The following is a 27,909-nucleotide window of genomic DNA, read 5'->3' on the forward strand; positions in this document are numbered from 1 at the left end:
TGGAATCACAGGATTACAGAATGGTAGGGACTGGAAGGGACCTCTGGAGATCACCCAGTCCAACCCCACTGCCAAAGCAGGGCACCCTCAGCAGCTTGCCCAGGATCACAATGGCAAGGGGGGGTTTGGAATCTCTCCAGAGGATACTCCACAAACTCTCTGGGCAGCCTGCAGCTGCCCACACTCCAGCACCCTCACACCAAACAAGTTTCTCCTCCTGTTCAGATGGAACCTCCTAGGTCCCAGTTTGTGCCCACTGCCCCTTGTTCTGTCCATGGGCACCACTGAGAAGAGTCTGGCCCCAGCCTCTTGCCCTCCCCCTCCCCACCCCTTTATCTCTTGCTGAGCATTGCTCAGATCCCCTCTGGGGCTGTTCTTCTCCAGGCTCAACACCCTCAGGGCTCTCAGCCCTTCCTCCTCACAGAGATGCTCCAGGCCCCTCAGCAGCTTTGCAGCCTCCACTGGACTCTCTCCAGTAGCTTCCTGTCTCTTCTGAACTGGGGAGACCAGAACTGGACCCAGCACTCCAGCTGCAGCCTCACTAGGGCAGAGTAGAGAGCCTACACCTCTGCACCTGGTTCCCACTCTGCTTTGATGTGCAGCACACAACCACAGGACCAGCAAACCCCCAGGATCAGCTGGAGCTTCATCCTCAGTACTGGTGCAACTCATTTCACTTCCAGGTCACAGTCAGAGGTTCATTCTTACCCCACATCACTCAATGCCAATAATTAAATACCCCTTGAGTCATAATTATCACCCTCCTGATAATGAAGGATCTTCTAGGTGGCCAGAAAATACATCTGTGAGGCTGCACATGGAATATTTAAGTACATCAATGCCCCCTCAAATGTGTATTTAATTTGACAGAAGCTGAAGTTCTGTTGCTACCTTTCAAAAAGTTTTCTTTCAAGCCTCACTCAAGTAAATGGCACCTTGGATTTGGTCATATTGAATCAGACCCAAACAAATGGGCAGGAAACATCCAAAGCAAGGACTCTTTGGCTTACCCTTGAGATAAACACATCCCTTGTTTGAGGAGAGGTCACATTTGCCCTCTCTTGTTTGAGTGTGCAAATGGTAGGCTGGAAAAACAGAGCCAAAAGCTCTGCTGAAAGCAGCAGGGTGGGAAGGGGATGCAGAGAGCCTCAGCTGGGAGCACTCTGCTGTTGCTGCTGCTGGGATCAGCTCAAGGCACTGAAATCTGCTCTGCCTTCCACTTCCAGCACAGGCAGCGCAAATCCAGCTCTCCAGAATATTCTGCAGGAACACTGAGCTGCTGTCACAACCCCACAAAGATGGAAACTCAGGTAAATAGAAATGAGAGGGAACCTTTCAAAGAATAAACTTTATCAGATCTATTCAAATTTGACATCAAGGATGTTGCCAACAGAGTTTTGCCTTTGCAAATGACTTCTAAAAGGAATTAAAGCTTCATTTTAATAACTGAGATTAGGAAAAAAACCCACAAACATCATAAAGAGGAGCTAACTATGCTTAGCTCTTTTTACCCCCTCTCCCCTTTGCTTTCTGCTCACTCTGTATTAAATTTCTACTGAGATGAACTACGTTGAAGAACTCTCACAGGTCTCCTGTTCCATGTCTGTGCCAGCCCCACCCTGCACAAATCCATTGTCACGGAATCCCAGAATTAACCAGGTTGGAAAAGACCTTCAAGATCACCAAGTCCAACCTATCACCCAACACCACCTACTCAGCATGGGACTGAGTGCCTCAGCCAGGCTTATTTTAAACACTTCCAGGGATGGAATGCCCACCCCCCTGGCAGCACATCCCATGGCCAATTACTCTTTCTGTGAAGAATTTCTTCCTAACATCCAGCCTAAACCTCCCCTGGTGCAGCTTGAGACTGTGTCCTCTTGTTCTGCTGCTGGTTGCCTGGGAGAAGAGCCCAACCCCCTCCTGGCTACAACCTCCCTTCAGGTAGCTGTAGACAGCAATGAGGTCTGCCCTGAGCCTCCTCTTCTCCAGGCTAAACACCCCCAGCTCCCTCAGCCTCTCCTCATAGGACTTGTGCTGCTTTTCACTGCTGTATGCCAACAACTCTCCTCTCAGGTCATAGGCTCACAGAATTGTTAAGGCTGGGAAAGACTTCTAAGATCATCAAGTCCAACCTTCTGCCCAACATCTCCATGACCATGTCCCAGAGTGCCAGGTCAGCACAGTGGGCTCAGCCATGGCCAGCTCTCGTGGAAGCAGCCACGATGGTGACAATCTGGCTTCATCATCAGAGGCCACAGGTGAAAGGCAGCATCTTCATTCATGATTTGGGACTGGCACAGAGCCAGCCCAGCCACAACTGGAAGCTCTTGGAGGGTCTCAGGCTCACAGGTTGTTAGGGGTTGGAAGGGATCTCTGGAGATCATCAAGTCCAACCCCCCTGCCAGAGCAGGACCATAGAATCCAGCACAGATCAGGTTCCAGTATGTTGAAGAGAGACTCTCGATGTGTTTAAGCTTCAAAACAATCAAAGCATTGGCATTTTTCAGAGACTTAATTGGCCAGACTTGGGCAGATTTTCAGAGGGAACAGCAAAAAGCACATCCCAGATGCAAATTCATGCAAACCAAAATGCAGTTCCCTGCTCCAGAGTGTGGGAAACAAAGCTGTGCAGCAACAGGTCAGAAGGACTGAACTTAGGCAAGACAGCTCCCTAAGCTCTTCTTCAAAAGGTGGGATTCATCCTGAGCCCATCTTCCCAAAATTCTGGGCAAAGCCACCAAGCAGAATGCAGATTCTCAGATGAAAAGCTCTAGCACAAAGTTGGAGTGAGGAAACAGGTGTGCTGCAGCTGGAAGTACCAAACACCTGGCAGCGTGGATGCTCCAGTGCTTCATCCTTCCTCTTCCAGAGAAGGATTTGGGCTGGAACATCAGACCAAAACTGGAGATGGAGAGGTTATTCCTGGGCTGAGGGCAGCTCCAGGGCTCATGGATGCCCAGGCAGAAATGCTCAGCCCATGCCCCAGTCTCTCTCCAGCCATATCCTGAAGTTTTCCCCTGAATGCTGGAGGTGGTTCCCAGTTTCCCTGGCCCACTCTGGGTGCAGCCAGAGGTCCTGGCAGGCCTGAATTGCCTCCTTAGCATGAGTCTTGGCCCTTGGCATGTTTGGGCTTGAACCTTAGCACTGAATAAGGCCAAACAAGAGACAGCATCAAGCTACAGCCCCCTTCAAGGCAAACTCAAACACACACATTTCCATATTCTCTCACCATGTAGAAAAGGCTGGAAAATGGGATTCCCTCCCACACACACTGGAAACCACTTTCCTGTCACCTCCCCTACTTATTCAACCTGGATTTCCATTTTCTAAGCACTCTCAGATTGCTCTGCAAGTTTTAAACATTCATTAATTTCTACACTTCAGCACAAACCTTCCCCCCCCTTCCCCCTTCTTCTTTTTAACTGCATCACTTCACGAATTTTTGTGAAACACTGAACACTCCAGAGTTCAGTTTGGAACTCTTTAGGACACACTTCACTGGAATCCACATCCAGTTTCTACCTGACACTGCTGCTTTCTGGACAGTAAATGCTGCTTAGCAGACTTTTCTTCCCAAGAAAAAATCCCATTAACACGGGATAAGAGGTACACAGGGAGGAAAAAAAAAAAACAAAACAATAAACCAGGGGCCAGGCAATTATTTGCTGGAAATAATTATGTAGCTGAGGTCTTTAAATGCATGGAAAGATTAAAAGCCCTCCCACTGAAGACAGCATAAATAAAGCACATTGTTACACATCAAAACTCCTTTGGTGCAGCAATTTTGAACGATGAAAGAATGCTTTTTACCACCGAAATAGCATCAGGTAAGATAAAATCACTTTTAAAGCTGCTGTGTTCTCAGCAGACAATAGGAGTTAGCTGGCAGCATGCCCTGGACACCGCACAGGCACCGGCAGGAGTCCCGGCCCGAAGAAACACAACCAAACCCCCTCCGTTTTCAGCCGTAAAGGTTTAAAAGCAGAAAGGGGGCTGCAAGGCACAGGCCACACGACTTTGTGGCTGCAATTTAAGTACCAAGGCCGGGCAAAACGCCTCTTTGTGAAGCTTTGCAAAGATCCCAAGGGCTGGCTGAACTTTGGCTTTGCCGCTGCAGCGCTTCGCTTGTTTCCACTCCTTTTCCTCCTCCCCCTCCCCAGCATTCCTCAACCCATCCACCTCCGGACCCCTCCACCATCCACGTCCGGATCTCCCCATCACCCACCTCTGGACCCCTCCATCATCCACCTCCGGGCCTCACCATCCATTTCTTTCGGACCCATCCCCCCCCCACCTCCCGCCCCGCATCGTTCACCTCCAGACACCCCACGCCCCCCCCGCGCAAAGGCGAATCAGTTCCAGCCGGCTGCACTGGGCTCCTCTAATTAGAAGCAATAAATCAGCATCGTTTCTCTACTACCCCCAGCAGAATTCCTCACTTCGGGCTATGGACTCCTCCACAGCCACCTCCCAGCATCCCCCCAGCCCGGCTGACGGTTACCTGGTGCCCCCCGGGCCAGCTGTGGCGGGCAGAGCATCCCCGCAGCTCCAGTACGAACTGGGATCTTCTCCTGGTCTCTGCCGGAGCTCCTCGGAGCCTGGGAGGGCAGCGGGGAGAGCCCTGCCCAGGAGGAGGTACGGAGGAGGGGTCAGGGTAATTAACCTGGAACGCTGTCCCCTGGGGAGAGCAGCTCGCAGGGCTCCTTGGGGAGGGGGGTCTCTCCTTTTCTATGTGGTATGTGCTTAACAGGGAAAATTGTGCCCTGCTTCAGCACTGAATATTCTTCCCCAGTCATCACATGGCTATGGAAAGTCTTTGGGGATATGGCTTAGTGGGGGACTTGGTAATGGTTGGACTCAGTGATCTTGAAGGTCTTCTCCAACATAAAAGATTCTGTGACTCCAAGTGAATGAGCTGTAGACTAAACTCTCGACGCAAGAGCTCTAGGGAAGCACTCCTTCCAGAAGGATGCACCCTCACTTCAGCACAGCTGAAGATGTTTGAGAAGATCACCACCCAAATATCCACCTGGCCACCAGCAGCTGAGCAGCAAAGGCTCCTTCTGTTGGGCTGCTCTTGGCTAATCATTTGCTTCCACACCAGGATGAAGTAAAACTTTTCTCACACTGCTGCCTGTTAAGCCACTCGACTTGAGCAGCAAGCGAACCAGCTCACTGATTACCCTGTCAGGGACATCTACTAATTCCACTGGGACAATGTGGCCACAAGGTCACTTCTCCCTGGTGTTACTAAATGGTCAGTTTACAGCAAAGACGCAGAAGGCAACAGGAAGGCAACCTGTCCAGCAGGCTGTAGGGCTCTGGAGCTGTAGGGCTGGGGCTGTAGAGCTCTGGAGCTATAGGGCTGGGGCTGTAGGGCTCTGGAGCTATAGGGCTGGGGCTGTAGAGCTCTGGAGCTATAGGGCTGGGGCTGTAGAGCTCTAGAGCTCAAGGGCTGGGGCTGTAGGGCTCTGGAGTTGTAGGGCTGGGGCTGTAGAGCTCTGGAGCTATAGGGCTGGGGCTGTAGAGCTCTAGAGCTCAAGGGCTGGGGCTGTAGGGCTCTGGAGCTATAGGGCTGGGGCTGTAGAGCTCTAGAGCTCAAGGGCTGGGGCTGTAGGGCTCTGGAGCTATAGGGCTGGGGCTGTAGGGCTCTGGAGCTATAGGGCTGGGGCTGTAGAGCTCTAGAGCTCAAGGGCTGGGGCTGTAGGGCTCTGGAGCTATAGGGTTGGGGCTGTTTGCCTGTAGGTCTGTGGAGCTGTAGGGCTACAGGAGTGTAGTGATGCAGGGGCTGCAAGGCTGTAGGGCTATAGAGCAGCAGTGCTGTAGGGCTGAGGGGCTGCAGGACTGTACTGCTGTAGGGATAGGGCTGTAGGGCATTAGGACTGGGGCTGTAGGACTGTAGACTTGTAGGGCTGAAGGCTGGGGCTGTAGTGCTGTGGGTCTGTAAGGCTATAGGGGTGTAGTGATGTAGGCCTGCAGGGCAGTAGATCTGGGGCTGAGGGACTGTAGGGCAGTAGATCTGGGGTTGTAGGACTGGGGCTGGGGCTGCAGGGCTATGGGGCTGTAGTGCTGTAGGGTGTGTGAGCTCTTAATGACTCTACCGTCTCAAAACAATGAGTGTAGCAAGGTCTCGCTGATGACTTTTACTGACTTTCCCGACCTGCTGAACAGCCCAGGCAGATGGCTTGACGAGGGGAGATGATTCCTGCGCGGGAGGGAATTCCCTCGTTCCTGGTTCCAAAGCCAATGCAACAGCGGCACGGGAAGGCCGGCGGCAGGCATTGCACTGGAGAGTTCAGCTCACTGCACACCTCTCTTTCTCTCTATTCCCCTCCTTTATCTCGCCCATAGCTGTAGTGCTTTAGGGCTGAGACTGTAGGACTGGGGCTGTATTGCTGTAGGGCTCTAGGGCTGAGGCCATGTTTCTGTGGGGCTGTATTACTGTAGGGGTGGGGGTGTGGGGCTGTAGGGCTCTAGGGTTTTAGTGCTGGGGTTGTAGGGCTGTGAGGCTGGGGCTGTTGGGCTGTGATACTGTAGGGATTTAGGGCTGCAGGGCTACAGGAGTGTAGGGCTGTATGGCTGCAGCTGTTCAGCTGTGGAGCTGTAGAGCTGGGGCTGCAGTGCTCCTTGGTGTGCTGAGGCATCCTGAGCATTCCCAGGGGGATTTGAAGGAGCAGCATGAGTGGCAACACTGGAGAATTCAGGAGCTGTCTATTAAATTACAGCACCCTAAAGCTGAAAGCAGCTCACAAAGATCACAGAATTGTTTGGGTTGGAAAAGACCTCCATGATCATCCAGTCCAACAGTCAGCTCACCACCACCATGGCCATTAAACCGTGGCCCCAGGTGCCATGGCCACAGGTTTCTTGAACACCTCCAGGGATGGGGACTCCACCACCTCCCTGGGCAGCCTGTGCCAATGCCTGAGCACTCCTGCAATGGAGAACTTGTTCCTAATCAACCTAAACCTCCCCTGGCACAATTTCAGGCCATTTTCTCCTGTTCTCGCACCTGATACTCAGGAGAAGAGACCAATCCCCACCTAGTTCCAACCTCCTTTCAGGGAGTTGTAGAGAGCAACAAAGCTTCCCCTCAGCCTCATGGGGTGAGTTTGGGAATGGGGACAGAGCAAGGGCACAGGGTGAGCACTTCAGGGTGGGCTGAGGGTGCAGGGGAACCACATCATCCTCGGTGGAACAAGATCAGCATCATCCTGCAGCAAGCCATCACCATCCCCAGTTTCTCTTGACACTATTTTCATGCTGTGACACTGAGGGTTTTACTCCCCAGCAGCTTCCTCCAGCTGAGCAGCTCTGACAGCTGGCTGGAGCAGGGATGGGCAGTGGCTGGCACAGGCACACTGCAGCTGCCCTGGGGTTCTCAGCAGCACAGCACCGTGGGCAGCATCAGTCCTGTCCACAGCACCACTGGAGCTAGCCATGGGTGTCCTCCCTTGGGGACACTTCAGGATGTCCTGGGGCTCGCTGTGAGTTGGAGTTTAAGCACAGGTTCACTGCACACAGACTTCCACAAGCTATTTATTGCCCTCACTGTTCTCTTACCTGCATGGGCTGCTGGAGCCTGGACAATATGCAGAGCAGCTCTCAGGTAACTGGAGGCTACTGGGAGCCTCAACCAGGCCTAGTCAAAGGTTTCTTCATTCAAACCAAGTCCTGAAGTCAGAGCACAGGGAAATCAAGCAGCAAAGCAGACACCTAGGGTTCTCCAAGCTCATGGCAGCAAACACTGCAGTGAGATTTGCATGCAAGACTCTTGCTGCCAAGAAACTGGAGGCTTTGTGCCAATGTGGCCAAACAGGTGAAGCAGTTCCTTGGAAACCTCCTGTGCTGGCATTAAAAAAGAAGAAACTGTGGGTTAGAAGCTGGTTCTGCCTTACAGCTGCAGAGGTGGTTGGGCTTAAATGCAATAGTCCAACACGTAACAGCTTGATATGCAGCCACACAGATTTACACACAGCAGCATCCTTCAGCAGCTCCTGCCTGCAGGTTCTGGCTTTCAAGGAGCTGCCACATCCAGGGTGGTCACCACTGTGGCTCTGCAGACACATCCAGGGTGGTGACCACTGTGGCTCTGCAGAGACACATCCAGGGTGGTCACTACCGTGGCTCTGCAGACACACATCCAGGGTGGTCATCACCATGGCTCTGCAGACACATTCAGGGTGGTCACCACCATGGCTCTGCAGACACATCCAGGGTGGTCACCACCATGGCTCTGCAGAGACACATCCAGGGTGGTCACCACCGTGGCTCTGCAGACACATTCAGGGTGGTCACCACCATGGCTCTGCAGACACATCCAGGGTGGTGACCACTGTGGCTCTGCAGAGACACATCCAGGGTGGTCACCACCGTGGCTCTGCAGACACATCCAGGGTGGTCACCACCGTGGCTCTGCAGACACATCCAGGGTGGTGACCACTGTGGCTCTGCAGAGACACATCCAGGGTGGTCACCACCGTGGCTCTGCAGACACATCCAGGGTGGTCACCACTGTGGCTCTGCAGAGACACATCCAGGGTGGTCACCACTGTGGCTCTGCATAGAGCAGACCTGCAGACATGGAACTACACAGGAGGAGACTCAGGGAGGCAGAGGGAAATCAGGGGGGATCGACCTCAAAGGGGGCACAGGATGAAGAGCAAGGAACCAGGTACCAGGAGCCATCCCAGTGCAGCAATGGCCACAGCCCAGCTGCGCAAAGCAGTGGCTATGGCTGCACACTAATGGGCTACCACCCTCTGAGCAAGGCAGCGACCAGCCAGGCAGAGCTGAGGCTCTTTTCCCCTCCCCATCCTCACTTCACCTTTCCACCAGCTCAGCCTCTGCAGCTACCTAAGGTCACCTTTGATTTATTTAAGCACTGACAAATACGTAAAAGTAGTGGAAGTGCAATTTTTCACCACTGGCTAAAAATAGCTGAGTGAAATTCCGGAGCTGCCTCCCAGCGCTGCCGGCTGCGCTCGGCTTCCCGGGACAATGGCAGTTGTAGCCAGCTAGCAACAACAGCACGGGCCAGGCTCCAGCTCCCAAAATAACAACTTCTAAAGGGCAGTTTCTGTCTTTCATTACAGCTACACAAAACGTGGTGTTTAGAAAGGGCTTTATCCGAGCACCTGAGCAGGCAGCGCCAACTCCCAACCCAAGCGGGGCGCATGGTAGGAGTGGCGTTGAGTGGACTCACCGTGCACCAAACAAACCCTCAGCAGGCATTTCCAAGGGTGTGAGGCACAGTGAAGTGTTTAGAAGAGCTGAAGCCCTTTGGCAGAAGGTGAAAAATCAGGTTGAGAGAGCAGGCAGAAGCCACAAGCGCTCTGGTGAGGCTCCACGCAGCCAGCTGTGGCGGTGCCTAAAACCTGCCCGAGACGCACCCAAGCAGCTCCCTGGGGCATACTGGAAATGACACTTCACTTATTCTCTTGATTCCAGTTAATCAGGATGGGATCCCTGCTGGGGAAACCAGTGTTTGAGAGCCCACAGTATAGCAGGCAGATGGAAACCATCCTGCCTGGCTGGCAGACTCATGGCCTCTGCTCGCTTCTGTCAGGCTCAGCCCCACTGAGCCTCCCCAGTTCCAAGCTGCAACACTTTGGTGTGCTGAAGGCTCTCCAGCCCATCACAGAGAGCACTGAAAGAGCAACACAAGAGCAAAAAAAGCTGGTGAAGGGTCTGGAGAACAGGGCTGGTGAGGAGCAGCTGAGGGGAGCTGGGGTTGTTCAGCCTGGAGAAAAAGAGGCTGAAGGGAGACCTTCTGGCTCTCTACAGCTCCCTGTGAAAGGAGGTTGGAGCCAGATGGGGGCTGGTCTCTTCTCACAAGTGATAAAAGAAGAGGGAACAGCCTCACCTCACCAGGAGAGATTGAGGCTGGACATTAGGAAAAAAATTCCACTACAAGAGTGGTCAAGCACTGGAACTGGTAATGGTTTGAAACTGGAGCAGGGGAGATTTAGGTTGGACATCAGGAGGAAGTTCTGCACAACGAGGGTGGTGAGACACTGGAACAGGGATGTGGTTGAGGTCCCATCCCTGGAGACATTCAAGATCAGACTTGCTGTGGCCCTGGGGAGCCTGATGTAGTTGGAGATGTCCCTACTGACTGCAGGGGTGTTGGACAAGATGCCCTTTGAAGCTCCCTTCCAACCCAGTGCAAGCTACACACCACCACTGGTGCAGCAGCAACCTCAAGGTGGCACCGAGCTGTGAATAAAAACCATTTCTTGGAGCAAAGAAAACAAGTCAGGAGTCCAAAGTATATTCTTAAATATGGTTTAATACTCTTCTCCATTTCTGTACATCACAACACCAAGATATCACTGCTTGGGATCTCTCTGCAGAGGCTATATAGTACGCAAAGGCTAGGATTTGTCACCCCCGTTGACTGTGTTTGCATGTGTAAGTGTAATACATATCAGTATATATTGATAAACACATCAATATATAATGCAATATATATCACTGAAGAGAAACACATTGATTAAAGAAATAAAAAAAAATTTGGCATCATTTCCAAACTTAAATAGTAAAAACTACCAAAAAAAAAGGGCAAAAAAGGAAGGGGGGGGCAAAAAAGGAAGGGGGGGGCAAAAAAGGAAGGGGGGGGCAAAAAAGGAAGGGGGGGGCAAAAAAGGAAGGGGGGGGCAAAAAAGGAAGGGGGGGGCAAAAAAGGAAGGGGGGGGCAAAAAAGGAAGGGGGGGGCAAAAAAGGAAGGGGGGGCAAAAAAGGAAGGGGGGGCAAAAAAGGAAGGGGGGGCAAAAAAGGAAGGGGGGGGCAAAAAAGGAAGGGGGGGGCAAAAAAGGAAGGGGGGGCAAAAAAGGAAGGGGGGGGCAAAAAAGGAAGGGGGGGGCAAAAAAGGAAGGGGGGGGCAAAAAAGGAAGGGGGGGCAAAAAAGGAAGGGGGGGCAAAAAAGGAAGGGGGGGCAAAAAAGGAAGGGGGGGCAAAAAAGGAAGGGGGGGCAAAAAAGGAAGGGGGGGCAAAAAAGGAGGGGAAAAAAAAGGTGGGAAGGAAAAAGGGGAAATAAAAAAGAAGGGGAAAAAAAAAAGGTGGGGGGGAAAAAAGGGAAAACCAAAACAACAAAAGAAGAAGCTGCATACCCTAAAATGTATCATGTGAAACAACAAGCAGTATACTCCCCCCCCCCTCAAAAAAAAAGAAAACAAAAAGAATGGAAATTTACACCCAATTTTTTCTGGCCTTGTCACATCAGACCCATTTACAATGGCAAAATCCAGCACATACAGCCGAGGGGGACCACAAATCTGTGCCCAAACTCAGGGGGAACACGGAGGAGGGGGGAGAGGAAAAAAGCCACAAATTGTGCCCCAAAAACCTGAGTTTGTGCAAATTTTGTGGTGGGCCCAGTCACACCTTCTGTGAGAGATTCCAGCTTGGATGTGAGAACGACAGCAAAGCCATCTGCCAGGTTAGAAAGAAGGAGTACAAATTCTATTGCTCACCAGCAGAGTAATTTTGGACCTCAAAGAAGAGCGTGGCAGAAGTTTGAAGACGAGCTCCCTCCCTCCATTCAAGTGAAACAGGATTTACTGGAACAAGAGGCAGGGATGCAACTGGAACAGGAGCTGCTTTGGAGCTATGCACCAGGAGTGGGAGAGCCAGTGGAGGACAGACCCAGCAGGCACTGTGATGTCAGAGTGCCCAGAGAGCAACCAAAAAAGAAGCAGGACTTGTGCATGACCTCATGCTGGTGGTCACTCCACCCTCTCTGCCTGTGAGACCTCCTGAAACCTCCCCCCTGCCATTCGGGGGCAGGTTGAAATGCATTCTGTAGAGCATGACAAAAAGCTGTCTTCAGCCTTGGTGCCACCAGGAGTTTTAACCCATTAAGGGCCTGTTGAGAGTTTATCACCAGATTTACAGGACACTTGGGAGCCACCACCACAGACTGCCTTAGTGCTGGGAGATGGATATCCCCAGGGGGTTGTGCTAAGTATGAAATGCTCCAAATGCACCAGCACCAAGGTTTCAGGCAAGGGCTCCACTGCCTAATTATTCCTGCCAAACACCCACTTCCACTAAAGAACTGTGGGCTCAAATTCACATCATCAAGGACACCTTACACAGTCCTACACCAAAAAGCACTAAGGAACAAACCAAAGTTTACCTTACTTCACTTTCAATCATCTGTTTATTTGCTTTTTAATCAAGACTGGGGGAAAAAAATAATAATAATTAAAAAAAAAAAAACAAACAACCAAAATAAATTCTGAAGGCTGCTCCAAACCAAATTAAGCCCAAGACTCGAGCAGCAGTTTCATTGCAAGCCAAAAGAGCTGCATGTTTCTCTTTTGTGAGAGCAGTGCTTCTGCAAAGAAAAGGATGTTGAGGCTGATAAAGCCTCCCCAGACCATCTGAATTTGCAAGCCCCACACATTCTAAGCTAGCACTCTGGGCAAGTGCCTTCTCTCCTTCCTGTGAGGAGAATGGATGGCTCCCACCTCACTGCATGTCTCCTTCTGCAGGCTTAAGCTGAGGATGCCATGTAAATGGGTCAAGGGTGCTGCAAAACGCAGCGAGTGATTTCTCCAATCAAAGTAAAAAGAAACCAGTAGGATCTTACTTCTAAGTAATTAATTATTTTGTTTGCTTGTTTGGAAGGAAGAGGTTTTTACAGCAGTTAATGTATCATGAAGGTTAAAAAAATCATTTCCATAAAATACAAGAGCAACCAATTTCACCATTGAGTAAAAGTAAAAACTGGGATTCTTATTTCTTTGTTTGTTTCTTTGTTAAATTAGTCCAAAGTGGCATAGAGGAACTTAGTAGCTTGCTGCTGTACTGACACTATGACAAATCAAAGTGTGGAGTTTTGCTTTTTTGTTTGTTTGTTTTGGGGATTTTTTTTTTGTAGTTGTGGTGGTGTTTGGGGTTGTTTTTTTTTTTTTTTTTTTTTTTTTTAAATCCAATGCTCGTGGATCAAGTTCTGGAAATGTTCCAATTCTAAGGCAGGGATCTGTTGTGTTTTCCACCGTGAGTTTGCTCCTTGGGTTGGATGCTGGAGGGGCGAGGCACGTTTTGCCGGACCCAGGTCGACTACCTAGTAGTCATCAAGGTCAAAAAATTCATCGTCTCCTCCTTGGTATTCCATGCCCTGGAAGTCCACTCGGTACCGCAAGATACCTGGGTAAAAACAACAGGCTTTAGCTGCACTGGCTCCACTGTGGGGCACCTCAACACAAGAGACATGTGGAGGTGATGGCTGCACCCAAAGAGTGGCTGGCAATGGCTCCGTGTCCCAGGGGAGGCCAGGGACAAGTGGAGTCCCTCAGGGATCAGCCCTGGGACCAGGCTTGTTCAAGATCTCTGTTGGTGCCATGGACAGTGGCATTGAGTGCACCCTCAGCAGGTTTGCTGATGACACCAAGCTGTGTGGTGCTGCTGACAGGCTGGAGGGAAGGGATCCATCCAGAGGGACCTGGACAGGCTGCAGAGGTGGGCACAAGCCAACCTCATGAGGTTCAACAAGACCAAGGGCAAGGTCTTGCATGAGGGTCAAGGCAATCCCAAACACAAATCCAGGTTGGGCAGGGACTGGCTGGAGAGCAGCCCTGAGGAGAGGGACTTGAAAGTGCTGGGGGATGAGAAGCTCAGCAGGAGCCAGCAGTGTGCACTTGCAGCCCAGAGAGCCAAGCAGAGCCTGGGCTGCAGCAGGAGAAGTGTGGCCAGCAGGGCCAGGGAGGGGATTCTCCCCCTCTGCTCCACTCTGCTCAGACCACACCTGGAGTACTGCATCCAGTTCTGGAGCCTCTATTACAAGAAGGATCTGGAGGTGCTAACCCATGTCCAGAGAAAGGCCATGAGGATGAGCAGAGGGCTGGAGCTCCTCTCTTATGAGGAGAGACTGAGAGAGTTGGGGCTGTTCAGACTGGAGAAGAGAAGGCTCCAAGGTGACCTTATTGTGGCCTTCCAGGATCTGCAGGGGGCTACAAGAAAGCTGGGAGGGGACTTTTTAGGCTATCAGGTAGTGACAGGACTGGGGGGAATGGAATAAAGCTGGAAGTGGGGAGATTCAGACTGGATGTGAGGAGGAAGTTCTTCCCCATGAGAGTGGTGAGAGCCTGGAATGGGTTGCCCAGGGAGGTGGTTGAGGCTCCATCCCTGGAGGTGTTTAAGGCCAGGCTGGATGAGGCTCTGGGCAGCCTGATCTAGTGTGAGGTGTCCCTGCCCATGGCAGGGGGTTGGAACTGAATGATCCTTGTGGTCCCTTTCAACCATGACTGATTCCATGAAAAAGAGAAGGCTGAGGGGAGACCTCATTGCTGTCTACAACTACCTGAAAGGATGTTGTAGAGAGGCTGGTGCTGGGCTCTCATCACAGGTAATTAGTGATAGAAATCTAGTTTTAGAGTGGGAGTTGTGCAATATCCTTATAACTCAGAGACCTTATGCATGGTAGAATCACAGAAGAATAGATGTTGTGGTGGGTTGAAATTACCCCCCCCCAACTAATCTGGGACAATTACAGGAGGTTCCACCTCAGTATCAGGAGGAGCTTCTTCACTGTGAGTCTCACAGAGCACTGGAACAGGCTGCCCAGAGGGGTTGTGGAGTCCCCTTCTCTGGAGACTTTCAAGACCCATCTGGATGTGTTCCTGTGTGACCTGTGCTGGATTCTATGGTCCTGCTCTGGCAGGGGGGTTGGACTTGATGATCTCCAGGAGTCCCTTCCAACCCCTGACACCCTGTGAACGGGAGGGCCAGCTGCCACTGGCTAGATTTAGATTGGACAGTAGGAAAAATTTCTTCATAGAAAGAGTGGTCAGCCATTGGAACGTGCTGCCCAGGAAGGTGGTTGAGTTGCCAACCCTGGTTGTGTTTAAAGGTGGTTTGGATGAGGTGCTTGAGGATATGGTTTACGGGTGAACCTTGTAGAGCAGGGTCATTGATTTTACTCAGTGATCCTGAGGATCTTTTCCAACCTGAATGCTTCTGTGATTCTCCACATGGCAAAGAGCTGCTCAGGCAGTCACACAGCTCACTGAGCCCTGTCTGCTCACCATCAGCTTCTCAACTCCAGAAGCTGACTTAGCAAGTCAGACTCAGACTGACAGATGACACTAGGAGTCATCTAGCAATGATCTGCTTGAAGGTAGGAGGCTCTACAGAGGGACCTGGACAGGCTGGATGGATGATCTGAGGCCAATGGGATGAGATTCACCAAGGCCAAGTGTTGGGTCCTGCACTTGGGTCACAGCAAGCCCATGCATGGTTCCAGGCTTGGGGAAGAGTGGCTGTAAGGAAAGACCTGGGGGTGCTGGTTAACAGCCATGGGAAAATATGCATGTGCCCAGGTGGCCAAGAAGGACAACAGCACCCTGGCCTGCACCAGCAAGTGTGGGCAGCAGGACCAGGGCAGTGATCATGACCCTGGACTCAGCACTGGTGAGGCCACACCTCAAATACTGGGTTCAGTTTTGGGCCCCTCACTCCAAGAAGGACATAGAGTAGCTGGAGCAGATCCAGAGAAGGGCAACAAAGCTGGGGAAGGGTCTGGAAAGGTGCAACTGAGGGAACTGGGGTTGTGCAGCCTGGAGAAAATGAGACTGAGGGGAGACCACCTGGGTCCCTTCAACTCCCTGAAAGGAGTTTGAGCCAGGTGGGGGTTGGTCTCTTCTCTTAGGTAACAAAGGATAGGATGAGAGAAAACAGCCTCAAGTTGTGCCAGAAGAGGTTTAGGTTGGGCATGAGGAACAATTTATTCCTTGAAAGGGTTTGTCAGAGCCTGGATCAGGCTGCCCAAGGGAAGTGATGGAATCTGAATCTCCAGCCCTGGAGGGACAAAAAGCCATGCAGATGTGGTGCTGAGGGCCACGGTTTAGTGGTGAGCTGGCAGTGCTGGGTCAACAGCTGGACTCAGTCATAAAGGTCTCTTCAACCAAACCAATTCTGTTTGGCACCCATCAGCCACAGCTGGCTTAGCAGTAAATAAGCAACAGCTTTGTCCTGGAATGACCAGCAAGTCTGGGTAGAACAAGGTGCATGGCAGGTGGGTTTGCTCCACCCTGGCTAATGATTTTGTTGGACTGAAGCACAGGAGCTATTTGCACCTCTGCCAGACTTCACTGAAACTGGTCAGTGAGCTCAAGAGGATTTCAGAAGCCTTCTTTCTCCCTGAAGTTGGGCTAAAAATACTTCTAGTTTGAAAAGAAGCAGAAGACTGGGGAGCAAAGTACAGGGAAGTTCTGAGAGATGAGGAACAGATCCAGCTGCTTCAGAAACTAGGCTGGAGCTTGTCATACACCACTTCTACACAGCAGGGCATGGTCTGCCACAAGACAACAACTGTGCAGGGACACACTGAAGCAGTTCACAGCCCTTCTGAAAGTCAGCAGCTGGAAAGAAGGACACTCTACCCTCTGAGCTCTCCCCAAAGGACAAAGGGATCCAAGCAACACAGCTGGAAAGTGACAGCTGCCTAACATGCAGCTTGAGTGAATTCACCTGGACACCCCTGATGAGCACAGCAGTCACTTGAACTGGCATCATGACTAATAGGAGTAAGATTAATCCCCTTTGTGTTGTCCCCAGATTAAACCAACCATTAAAAAAAAAAAAACAACCCAATCCTCCTTTTCTCCCCCCCACCTTGCAGTTACCTCCAATTCCTCCAAATCCTTTCACGAATTGGGATCCTTCCTGTGATTTGTCTGTAACAATTTCCAATGTTGCTCCAAATTTCTTGTAGTTGTTTGCAAACCACTCCAGAAGGGGCATACTTTCTATCAGTTCGTGTTCCTGGCCAGTCTGTGCAGATATTTGAGAGGAGAAAGGGGGGGAAAAAAAAAAAAGACAGGAAATAAAAATGTTGTGGTCACTACATGTTAGGTAGAGAAACTTTATGCCAAAGAGTTTGTCTTTGGCTTAAACATCCTCACTGTCCTTCTAGTCCTAAGATAGAGACAGCAGCCCTCATGGAGTGGCAGGAGAGGCTGAGAGCCCAGGGGCTTTTTAGTCTGGAGAAGAGAAGACTGAGAGGGGATATAATAAATGGTTATAAATACCTGAGGGCTGGGGGTCAAGAGGCAGGGGACAGGCTCTGCCCACTTGCACCCTGGGGTAGGACAAGGGGCAATGGATGGAAACTCCAGCACAGGAGGTTTCACCTCAACATGAGGAGGAACTTCTTCACTGGGAGGGTCACAGAGCACTGGAACAGGCTGCCCAGAGAGGTTGTGGAGTCTCCTTCTCTGAAGACTTTCAAACCCTGTCTGGATGTGTTCCTGTGTGACCTGTGCTGGATTCTGTGGTCCTGCTCTGGCAGGGGGGTTGGACTTGATCTCCAGGAGTCCCTTCCAACCCCTAACACCTGTGATCCTGTGATGTCCAGAGCAGCCTGGCACACTTGGCAGGGACTGGGTGGTAGATGCTCCTGACACATCTCTATCAGACAAGACACAAACAGAAGGCTCCTGGTGCTAAGAAGCTAACTATTGACAAGCCTTGTTCTGGTCTGCTACACTACAGAAGCAGAAGAGGAAATGCCTTGTTCATTCTTCTGCTCAGCTCATGCTACACTCAGGCTCAGTGATTCTTTAGAAACATGGTGCTGTTGACTCCAGGAAATCCTGATCTATGCAAACAGAGGCAAAAAGCATTGGTTTTGTGGGGAGAAGGTCAAGTGATTATTGGCATAGAAACATTACAGCATGGCAGGTAGCTTTGTGAACCTTCCATGCACAGAAGGAATTAGCAATTACCCCTCCAGGAAGGAGAGCAGCTGGAAAAGGCCTCCCTGGCAGTCCTAGTATGGGACAGAGATGTTTTTGCTAAGGACAGACTTTTTTTGCCCAGTTCTCATCCCCCCACCCCACCAGGGTTTTTTGATTTGCACAGGCAGTGATTGACAAGTCCACACTGTCAATATATCTACAAACAAACAGTCCTCTGCCCTTAAATGGCACAGTTCCTACCCTCACAGTTATTGTGTGCTGACCAAATCAGTGCACAATAAGCAGAGAGCAATGGTTTGAAACCTTAGCCTGGCATGCTGTATGGTAGCTACCAATCTCTTCTAGCAGGTGGTTTGATGGTGGTCAAAGATCCCATATTACCTCTCACTTCAAGTGTTTTACACAGTCTTGGAGTTGGCAGCAGGAAAGATTAGAGAAAAAGCAAGTCTAGAATCCAGGGGTTATATTGAAGGTGAACAGGAAGAGCCAGAGGCTACCAGCTTGAAGTCTCATCTGAGTGCCAGAAAGGTCATCAGGCTCCCATGCTCGTGACCAGCTAAGCTCACATGTTCAGAATGCTGCATCAGTACACTGAGAATAAATCTACAAGCCCCAAAGCTGAAATACCTCTTTATCTGTGAAGTGGGATTTATCCTTCTCTTGCTCTGGTGTCAAATACAGGATCTTCTCCTCTGAGAAGGGAGAGAGAAAGAAAAAAACAAAACAAAACAAATGAGGCTGGATAAGACCATCAGGTTAAAGACAGCAAGAGACTCACAACAGGCAGCAATGACAACACAGAGGGTTTGGTCACTGACAGTGCCTCTTTCTAGCCAAAGCTCTATGAGAAACCAAACAGAGCCTGCCAGTAGAGAATAGCTGTAGTGAGAACACCAAAAAAGGCAGAGGCCCTGCTGTAGGGTTTGTCTGTAGTCACTAAGAATTCTGGGTTTGGCCAGAAAGGTGAAGTCAGTGTCCCCTCTGTAACCCCCTAGTAGCACAATTTATACTCACACAACTGACAGGCAGGTTTCAGGCTGTCTCTGCAAAACAAACTGCCACCCCAGCACTGCAGATCTTTCTGCACAGTGGAAGCTTTCTAGTTTCAGACTTCCCCCCAGAGTATCTGAGAAGCTGCAAGTTAGTGACCTGCCTACACAGCATCTCCTTGAGCAAGTCCTTAAAGATCTCTGTAAGGAGTCCCTCCAGCGTGATCTATCCAAGCACGACGGCTTAGGTGTTAAACCCCCAAAAGTGCTACCTACCCTCTGTGCCTTGGCAGTGCAGAACGTATCTCATGATATCCAGGTTTTCATAGACTATCAGGATCTCTACTGCTCCCATTTCCAAAGCTTTTAGTGTATCTTCAACACCAAAGCAGTACTTCCCCGTGTCCTGACTGATCTCGTCGAAGTATCGTCCTGCAGCCAGGGTACAAAGAGGTTGTCAGGAGCAGTGATCAAGCCACGTGGATTTTTAACAAGCCTGATTTGAATGCACCAAGAAACTGGAAAAGCAGCCTGCAGTGCTGCTGAAGGAAGTCAGGGATATGGGGATATATAACTCAGAACATTCGTTGTCAGGAAGCCAACACTGCCCTGTCAGGAATCTCACTCCAATGAGGAGTGAGGTTACCTTCACTGTGGGGAAAAAAAAAAAAAAAAAATCACTCAGACTAATCCAGCAGTAGGCACTACTTAACCTCTCTCCAGTTCTGGAGTCCCCAGCATAAGGAGGACACAGTTGGAGCAAGTCCAGAGGAGGCCACAAAGATGATCCAAGTGCTGGAACACCTCTGTGATGAGGATAGGCTGAAGGAGCTGGGGTTGTTCAGCCTGGAGAAGACTCTGGCGGGGGGACCTTAGAACTGCCTTCCAAAACCTGAAGGGATCCTACAGGAAGGCTGCTGAGGGACTTCTGATAAGAGTGTCTAGAAACAGGACAAGGGGGAATGGTTTGGAGCTGAGGAAAAGTAGGTTTAGACTGGATCTTAAGAAGAAGACCACAAAGTTGGTGGGACTCTGGAACAGGTTGCCCAGGGAGGTGGTGGATGCCTGGAGGTCAGACAGGTTGGATGAGGCCTTGAGCAGCTTAGTTGAGAGGCATCCCTGCTCATGACTGGTTGGTAGGAGTAAATGTTTAAGGTCCCTTCCAACCTAAGCTGTTCTATGATTCTGTGATACTTTTACTATTGCCCTCTTGTGCTTTCAAATGAGCTACATGCCTGCTGACAGCCAGACAAGGGATCATTGCAACTGCCATCTTAAAGCAAAGCACATCTCAACTCTCATCCTGCTGAAGATGCAAACAATCCAAGGATATTTTTCCTCTTAGTCTGAAACTAAGATGATCACTGATGAAGAAAGAGACAAAAGATTGAGAAGTTTGTTGAGGGGGAAAAAAAAAAAAAAAACAAACCAAACAAAAAAAAAAAAAAAAAAAAAAAAAAAACAAAAACCCACACACACACAAAAAAAAAAAAAACAACAAACAAACAAACCCAGAAAAACCCAAACCAAACCAAACAAACAAACAAAAAAAACCCACAAACCAAAAAACTCCACTCCTTAAATTCTCAATAAGTGCTGCAGCATTTGAGGTGTCCAGATGGTGATCCACAAAGAAGACCACTACAAGACAGAATGCACTAAGGGCTGAGGCAGGACACAAAGGCATTACCAGGAGCTCTTAAGAAAGATCAGCACGTTCAATCAAGCACGTCTGGCTCTGAAGAAGGCTGTGCACGTAGCCACATACCTATTAGTTTCTTCTCTTGAATGAATTTCACATTGGAGAGGACCTCAGTTGACAGTTCAATTGCTTGATTGAATCCATTTTCTCCTCCATATGAAATGTCAACTAGTTTGAGCACTTTGGATTGCAACCGCTGCACAAGAAAGAGAGGAGACATGACAAAGAGTCTATTACACAGCACTGCCACAAGACCACTTCATAATGCCACAAGAGTAAGTACCTGGCAAGAGTCACAGCATTAATCTATTTTGCTTCACTTGCAAGTGGAGGTTCTGAGTCAGAGGAACCTCAGAATGCTTAATATTGAGGCACAGGTCTCAGGCAGCAGGGCCACGGAGATTAGGTTTAGTGGAGTTTAATTCCAATAAAGCTTCTGCTTCAGATTTAGGAACACGAAGGACTTCAGCAGTGGCTTCAAATCAGGGAGGATGGATTTCTTATTAGCACTGTTACTAAGAAAAGGAGACCTTACCTCCTTGCAGGAGGCAACAGGAAAAGGAGGCCTCTCTAGGACCCATCCCACGTTTTGATCCAATCAACTTCAGACACAGAGATGCATTTTACAGCACAGCTACTACTGCTATCCCCACGCTGACAGCTGAAACGTTTGGGCTTTGCTCAGGGAAGGCCACTCACCTGATCAAACATGTCAGATTGACTTAGTTCAGTTTTGAAGTCAGCTGATCCAGCTAAGACGAGCCCAGCCACGTTGACCTTGTCTCCAGAAATGAAGAGCTGCACGGCCGTCTCCGCTACCTTCCTCACGTAGTTGTGTCGCTTCTCCATCCTCAGGCGGGCGAAGCGCAAGGCAGACTGGCCTCCTCTACCTGCACCACAGCACAGGGACCACTTGGCAAGGCATTTCAGGAAGATTAGTAGCACATGGTCCCAACTGGGCCCCAAGTAACTGAAGCTAAGGGCAGATGAAGCCTTCAGAATGGGTTTGCCACAAGCAGAGCCAGAGGCACTCGTTCAAACAGCGAGAGAGCTCGTTCGCAGCAACAGATTTTTCGCTGTTGTTCCACAGAGGGAAATATGTTGGGGCTTTTGTCTTTAAAGGTACACAGACTCACAACTCCCTATAGAAAATCTGAACATCTAAGCACATCTTCCACAGCCTGCACCTTCATTAAAGCTAATTCCTTTCTTACACTGCCTCACGCATTTTTCTTATTGATGCAACCCATCCCGGCAGTCTCTGCTGCAGAAACTTACTGGGGGAGATGCTTCCATTCAATTTTGTCCCCTCTTTATCTATAGAGGACAGGAGTAGCTAACAGGTAAACCAGGAGTAGCTACCAATTTACTGAATTAATTAGAGGCTCACTATACTACAGCATCCTGTAGTGGCAGTAGAATTTTGCTCACTCTGTTTTAGGCTTCTGTGCTTCTTCCTTCTCCCTACATCAGATGCACACTTCAAAGATGCTACTGAGCGGGTATCACTCCTTGTGCCACTAATTTACTGAAGACTGTCCCAGAAAACCAAGTTAAGGGTTTTCTGTCCCCAAAACCCAAGAGGAGCCACTTTAAGAAGCTCAGCTGCACATTACAGTGATTCATTCATTTTGACAGAAGGCTCAGAGGAGAGGCTTTGCTGTCAGATTTCAGGGGAGCAAAGAACTGAGTCGAGCTAAACACCTACAGGCCAAATTCCCTGCTTCTGCCCTCACATCCCACCCCGTGGCATTCTGCAGCCAAGAGTCTGGAGGCAGGCTAATGTGTTACCATGCTTCTTTGGAAGATCCACAGTGAATTTGTGCAGGACTTCTCGTGTGTTTCCTTGAAGGGTTCCAAAGAGTGCACCACTACCATCTATTACTATAAAGCCAAACTTGCTGTCGTCGGAAAGCAGCGCCGTGAGAGCCTGCAACACAAAATTATGCTGTCAGCAGGAGGCACTGCTTTGTTAAGCACCCAGAAAGGCTACCAGGTACAGTACACCTCACCACATTTCAGTTCAGGGGTGCTCACTGCCTTTTATTAACAACTAAACCAGAGGAATAGCTGCAGATTAAGGAGGTGAGACCAGCCCTGAGGGCCGTCTCACAATATGCTGCCAAGGGCAGGAAAGAAACTCATGGTTATGCTTGATAACTATGTTCAGAGCATGAGAAGTTCATCCCATGGCATCACAGGTAGGTAGAACACCCAAGCCCTAAAGATCAGCTCTGCTAAGTGTTCAAGCAAACAGATCTCACCTCTATGGTTGGCAAAAGTGCAAGAGACTTTCCTAGCACTCCAGCCAGGAAGGCAGAACTTCACTGAATCACAGAATTGTCAGGGTTGGAAGGAACCTCAAGGATCAGCCAGTTCCAACCCTGTCACCTTCCACTAGATCAGGTTGCCCAGAGCCACATCCAGCCTGGTTTTAAAAATACCCAGGGATGAGGCTTCCACCAGATCCTTGGGCAACCTGTTCCAGTATCTCACCACCCTCATGGTGAAGAGCATCTTCCTAATGTCTGATCTAAATCTCCCCTCCTCTAACTTGCTTGGTTCACTGCTCAGTCAGTTTTATACAGACCACCTTTCAGCTTGCCCACTACCACAAACACTGGTTTGCAGCACCTGCTGGCTTCAAGTCCCAGAGGTAGAATGATGAAATCTACAGTGGCTTTCACAAACTCAGCCTTACAAAGCAGAGCCAAGTGACAGCAGTAATAAATGTCCTGTGCACAACTGCCTACAGAGAAGACAGCCACAACATTTGCTGGCAAATGAAGTTGTCTTTCCATTTTCTTCCCTTTAAACTAGGCAGCTAACTTCATCCTGTAAGGTCACAGAATGGCTTAGGTTGGAAGGGACATCAGAGATCAGCTACTCCAACCCCTCTGCCACAGGCAGGGACACCTCTCAACTAGGCTTGGTTGCTCAAGACATCATCTAACCTGGCCTTGAACACCTCCAGGGAGAGGGTATTCACAACCTCTCTGGGCAACCTACTCCAGAGTCTCACCACCCTTGTACTGAAGAATTTCTTCCTAAGATCCACTCTAAACCTGCTCTCCCTCAGCTTAAAACCATTCTCCATTGTCCTTTTGCTAGACACCCTCATGAAAAGTCGCTCTGCATCCTTCCTGGAGGATTCCTTTGGGTATTGCAAGGCAGTCTTCCCATCAGGCTGAACCACCTCAGCTCCTTCAGCCTATCCTCATAGCAGAGGTGCTCCAGCCCTTGGATCATCTTTGTGGCCCTCCCCTGGACTCACTCATGTGAGTTCCATGTCCTTATGCTGGGGACACCAGAACAGGGTGCAGTATTTGAGGAGGGGTGTCACAAGAGCACAGTAATGGGTCATTAAGTTGACTACAACTAGAGCTTAGTATCAAGGTTTTTTGAGCTACTTCAGTCCAATTTCCTGCCCAGCCCTGGTTCTGGTGGTGTGGAACATTACAGCTTACTCACACCCCATACTTCTTTCCCAAGGGAACCAGCTACTGCTCCCCCAGGGGCAGCCTGAGTGGGTCAGGCACACTCAGCACACACACTCCTGCTCACTTCAACGTGCCCAATAAAAGTAATGGCCAGAATCCTCTTCCTGGCTGGCAAAACCACTTCAGCAGGAAGGAGGACTTGTCAAATTCCAGAGTGTTTTAAGTCACCAGTTTAATACTGAAAGAGTGATGGTGTTGGGTTTACAGCAGAGGACCTTTAAGTGCCTGCACGCCTGCCAGCTTGATTACTGTGCTGAACGGAAAGGCTAAAACCCATCAGTCATCTTCACCCCAAATCCACACCACCAAGGCTACAGCTTTCAAAGCTTAAAAGAAACAGACTCTCAGGTTTAAGGGAATCTACTGGCCAAAATAAATATTCTGTATTAATTCCTCAGCAGTGGGATGAATGAGAGGAGGAAGTGCCATATTACATCGCAATCTATTTAACTGGGACACAGCCAAGCAAATCCTGTGACTGGAATGAACGCTCCAGCCAAGGTATCAAAATAAGTCATTGTAAATCCCACCCTCCAGACACATGTCAGGGGTTCATATCCCTCTTGGGAAGTTACTCTGGTTTCACACAGGCAATAAAATATCTGGAGGAAATCTTATCAGATACTCCTGCCAGGCAGCAGATGACTACAGCTCTGATCTTCCTCATTCCCTCTTGTTTTAATGAAGTAGCCAATGAGCAGCAATTCCCTCAGATTCCCCTTCACTGGCTCTATGTCAGCAATTCCACTGTTTGACCTTCGTGGGCAATAAGTTAGCCATGGGATAGCCCTGTGCCCTTGTGGGCAAGAAGGCAAATGGGATCCTGGGGTGCATTAAGCCAGCAAGTCAAGGGAGGTTCTCCTCCCACCTCAACTCTGCCCTGGTGAGACCACACCTGGAGTACTGTGTCCCGTTCTGGGCTCCTCAGTTCAAGAGGGACAGGGATCTACTGGAGAGTGTTCAACAGAGGCTGCAAGGAACATCTGTCTGATGAGGAAAGGCTGAGAGCCCTGGGGCTGTTTAGCCTGGAGAAGAGCAGCCCCAGAGGGGATATGATGAACGCTATAAATATCTGAAGGGTGGGTGTCAAAAAGAAGGAGCCAGGCTCTTTTCAACGGTGTCCTGTGATAGGACAAGGGGCAATGGAAACTGGAACCCAGGAAGTTCTACTTCAACATGAGGAAAAACTTCTTTATTGTGAGGGTGCTGGAGCAGGCTGCTCAAAGGGTGGGTCTTTTTCTCTGGAGACTTTCAAGAGCCATCTGGATGTGTTCCTCTGTGACCTGCCCTAGGTGATTCTGCTTTGGCAGGGGGGGTTGGACTTCATCTTCAGAGGTCCCTTCCAGTCCCTACCATTCTACAATGCCATCAAACACAAAAACAGGGCTATTGCTTTCCTCCTGTTCCTTTAGCCTGGGATGAAGTTTTAGACTGAAGCTGCAAAGAGGGAAGTGAAGATCACATCTTCTCTGCTCCTTGACATGCCCTCTCCTTCAGAGGGCATCTGTTCATGTCCCAAGCCAGATGCCTTAGCTGCTGAGTTCTAATTGCATGTGGAGGGCAAGCACTGGGTTAACAGCACAGCTCTACAACCAAACAGCATCAATGGGCAAATCAAGACTGCAGTGCTAGTATCACCTCACTGCTCAGGAGAGCTCTGCCAGCTGGATGGGGTTCTGCAGCACAGACAATACCAAGTGATACCACACTTGAGAGCAAACAGCCCATGGAGAAAGGCACTGTTAGCAATCACATCACTGCCAGCAATTACCACAAAGTCCTCTCAAGTCATGGCCACTCTCTTGCTGAGCAATGCTCCCCACCAGCAGGAATGTATTCACAGCTGCCTCCTGGGAACAGCCCACAGGGCAAGAGCTCCTTTTTTGGTGTTCCATCAGCACCTTGAGGCAGACCAAATTACTGCCCTTCCTGGTAGGGCAGAGGGCAACCCAACACTGGCCACCCAGTGTCAACAATTGCATGGACATGCATCTCCCTTGGCTTTGCACCTCTGGCTCTTGCCTGGTTTGTCTTATTTACCTCTTGCTTTCAATTGCCTATGGACATGTGGGCTCAGCAGAACTCAAGAGCTGTCCCTGGGTGAAGTTTGGTTATTCTGGTAGGTGAAAGATCTATTGGGAATTCATCCATTGTGAGGAGACAATTATAGGGACATACCCCACCTGTGCAACAAGCACACCTTTCCCTCCTGTAGTCTTCCTACCCTTGGAAACCAAACCATGGATCAGGTCTCCCAAAAGCCAACCAAACAAGCAGAAGTACAACACTGAAGTCCTGTCAAACCCATGACACAAGTTTGGTGACAGGCAATTAACTCTCAGTCCACACATTTATGGTGGTGAACACCATGGACATGAAAGGCAGTCAGTCATCTACTACAAATATGGAAACCTCTGCAACTGACAACAGAGCCAAAAACTGAATTAGATGCCATGAATTGACTTTGTTCAGTCAAGACTAGAGTAATACACATGAAATATGCCTCAAACCAATCATTTAACTCAGATAAGATTGTGTTGGGTAAAAATATTCCCACTTTACCTCAGACAGACTAGGCACTTGCCAGTTCTCCCATCAAGGGGCTGGGTTAACACTGACATCTGACATCAAGCCTGGCAACGCTAATATTGTCTTGGCATTGCTTTAAGGTCTGGCTTGGAACAAGATCTATGGGCCTCTAAAGAACAAAACCTGCCTCCAGTTACAGAGGAAATCTCACATCTGTGGGTTACACAAACCCTGCAGTTACTAGCTGGGGCTTAAAGTCACCTGTAGGAGGAGTTGGACAATACCTCAGAATCACACAGTGATCATGACAGGGTGGAAGGGACCTTTGGAGAGCATCTACTGCAACCCCCCTGACAGAGGAGGCTCACCTAAAGCAGGCTGCACAGGTCAGCATCCAGGTGGGTTGTGAATGACTCCAGAGATGGAGACTCCACCACCTCTCTGGGCAGCCTGCTCGAGTGTTCTGCCACCCTCAGAGAAGTTCCTCCTCATGTTTAGATGGAACTTCTTACGTTCAGGCTTGTGCCTGTTAGCCCTTGTCCTGTCACTAGGCACCACCTATCCTCCTGACACCTATCCTGTAAGTATTTTTAAGCACTGATGAGATCCCTCAGCTCAGCCTTCTCTTCTCCAGGCTAAACAGCCCCAGATCCCTCAGCCTTTCTTCATATCAGAGATGTTCTAGTCCCCTGATCATCTTTGTAGCCCTTTGCTGTACCCTCTCAAGCACTTCCCTGTCCTTCTTGAACTGGGGAGCCCAGAAGAGGGCACAGTACTCCAGATGAAGCCTCATCAGGAGGCAAATATCACACAGCCATCCAGTGGCTTCACCAGCAGGATATCTCCAGCAAAACCTGCTGCTCTACAGACTATAGGCTCAAGCACACCAGGGATTGTTCCAGAGCAGTCTGACTTCTGCAAGACCAGCAGGCAACAGGAGACTTCTTACCTCCGTGTGGAATTTGTTGTCACACAAATACAACGACGTATTGATTGGTTTGAAAGGTTCAAAGTCAATGTTGACTTTCTTCTCCTTTCCTTCTTCTGTCACAATTGTTCCACAGTAAACAACCAGACCATTTGGAGGTACTACAAAGGACACAATGCAACTTTAGATCACTGAGAAACACTGCAAGCTGCACCCATCAAAAACTCACTATTAAGCCATAAGACTTAAGGCAGAGTTGAAATTGAAGATCCCAAGGTTGGTTTGTTTTTTTTTTTTTTTTTACTTCTCATTTCCCCCACTTCATTCCCTCCCAGATCTCTACAATGAAAACCAAAGTAATTTAGTGCACCTATGGTGAACAGTTTGGAGCAGAAGTATCAGCTTTGGTATGACTTGCAAGAGAGCTGCAAGAACATGTACCATGAGCCTGCAACCTCCAAGAACCCAGAAGAAGGCTGAACAACCCCATGAAGCTTTCCTAGTTCTGACTCAGTGATTTATAGCCTGACCATCACAATGAAGGCCACTTGCC

At 49.7% G+C, this 27,909-nt stretch overlaps 1 protein-coding gene across 1 annotated transcript in view; it reads right to left on the reverse strand.

Annotated features, from left to right (window-relative positions):
- Positions 1–12,977: 12,977 nt before the first annotated feature.
- Positions 12,978–27,909, reverse strand: part of ETF1 (eukaryotic translation termination factor 1) — a 33,111-nt gene continuing 18,179 nt past the window's right edge. Inside the window, exons 3-10 of the mRNA XM_054389123.1 lie at positions 27,378–27,517; positions 22,191–22,329; positions 21,099–21,289; positions 20,466–20,595; positions 18,974–19,129; positions 18,336–18,400; positions 16,635–16,782; positions 12,978–13,158 (exon numbers count right to left, since the gene is read on the reverse strand). Coding sequence (XP_054245098.1) covers positions 13,076–13,158; positions 16,635–16,782; positions 18,336–18,400; positions 18,974–19,129; positions 20,466–20,595; positions 21,099–21,289; positions 22,191–22,329; positions 27,378–27,517 — 1,052 coding nt within the window. The 3' untranslated portion in view covers positions 12,978–13,075. The remainder of the gene's footprint in view (positions 13,159–16,634; positions 16,783–18,335; positions 18,401–18,973; positions 19,130–20,465; positions 20,596–21,098; positions 21,290–22,190; positions 22,330–27,377; positions 27,518–27,909) is intronic.

The sequence above is a fragment of the Indicator indicator genome, chromosome 18, assembly GCF_027791375.1.
Source record: "Indicator indicator isolate 239-I01 chromosome 18, UM_Iind_1.1, whole genome shotgun sequence".
NCBI classification, from domain to species: Eukaryota; Metazoa; Chordata; class Aves; order Piciformes; family Indicatoridae; genus Indicator; species Indicator indicator.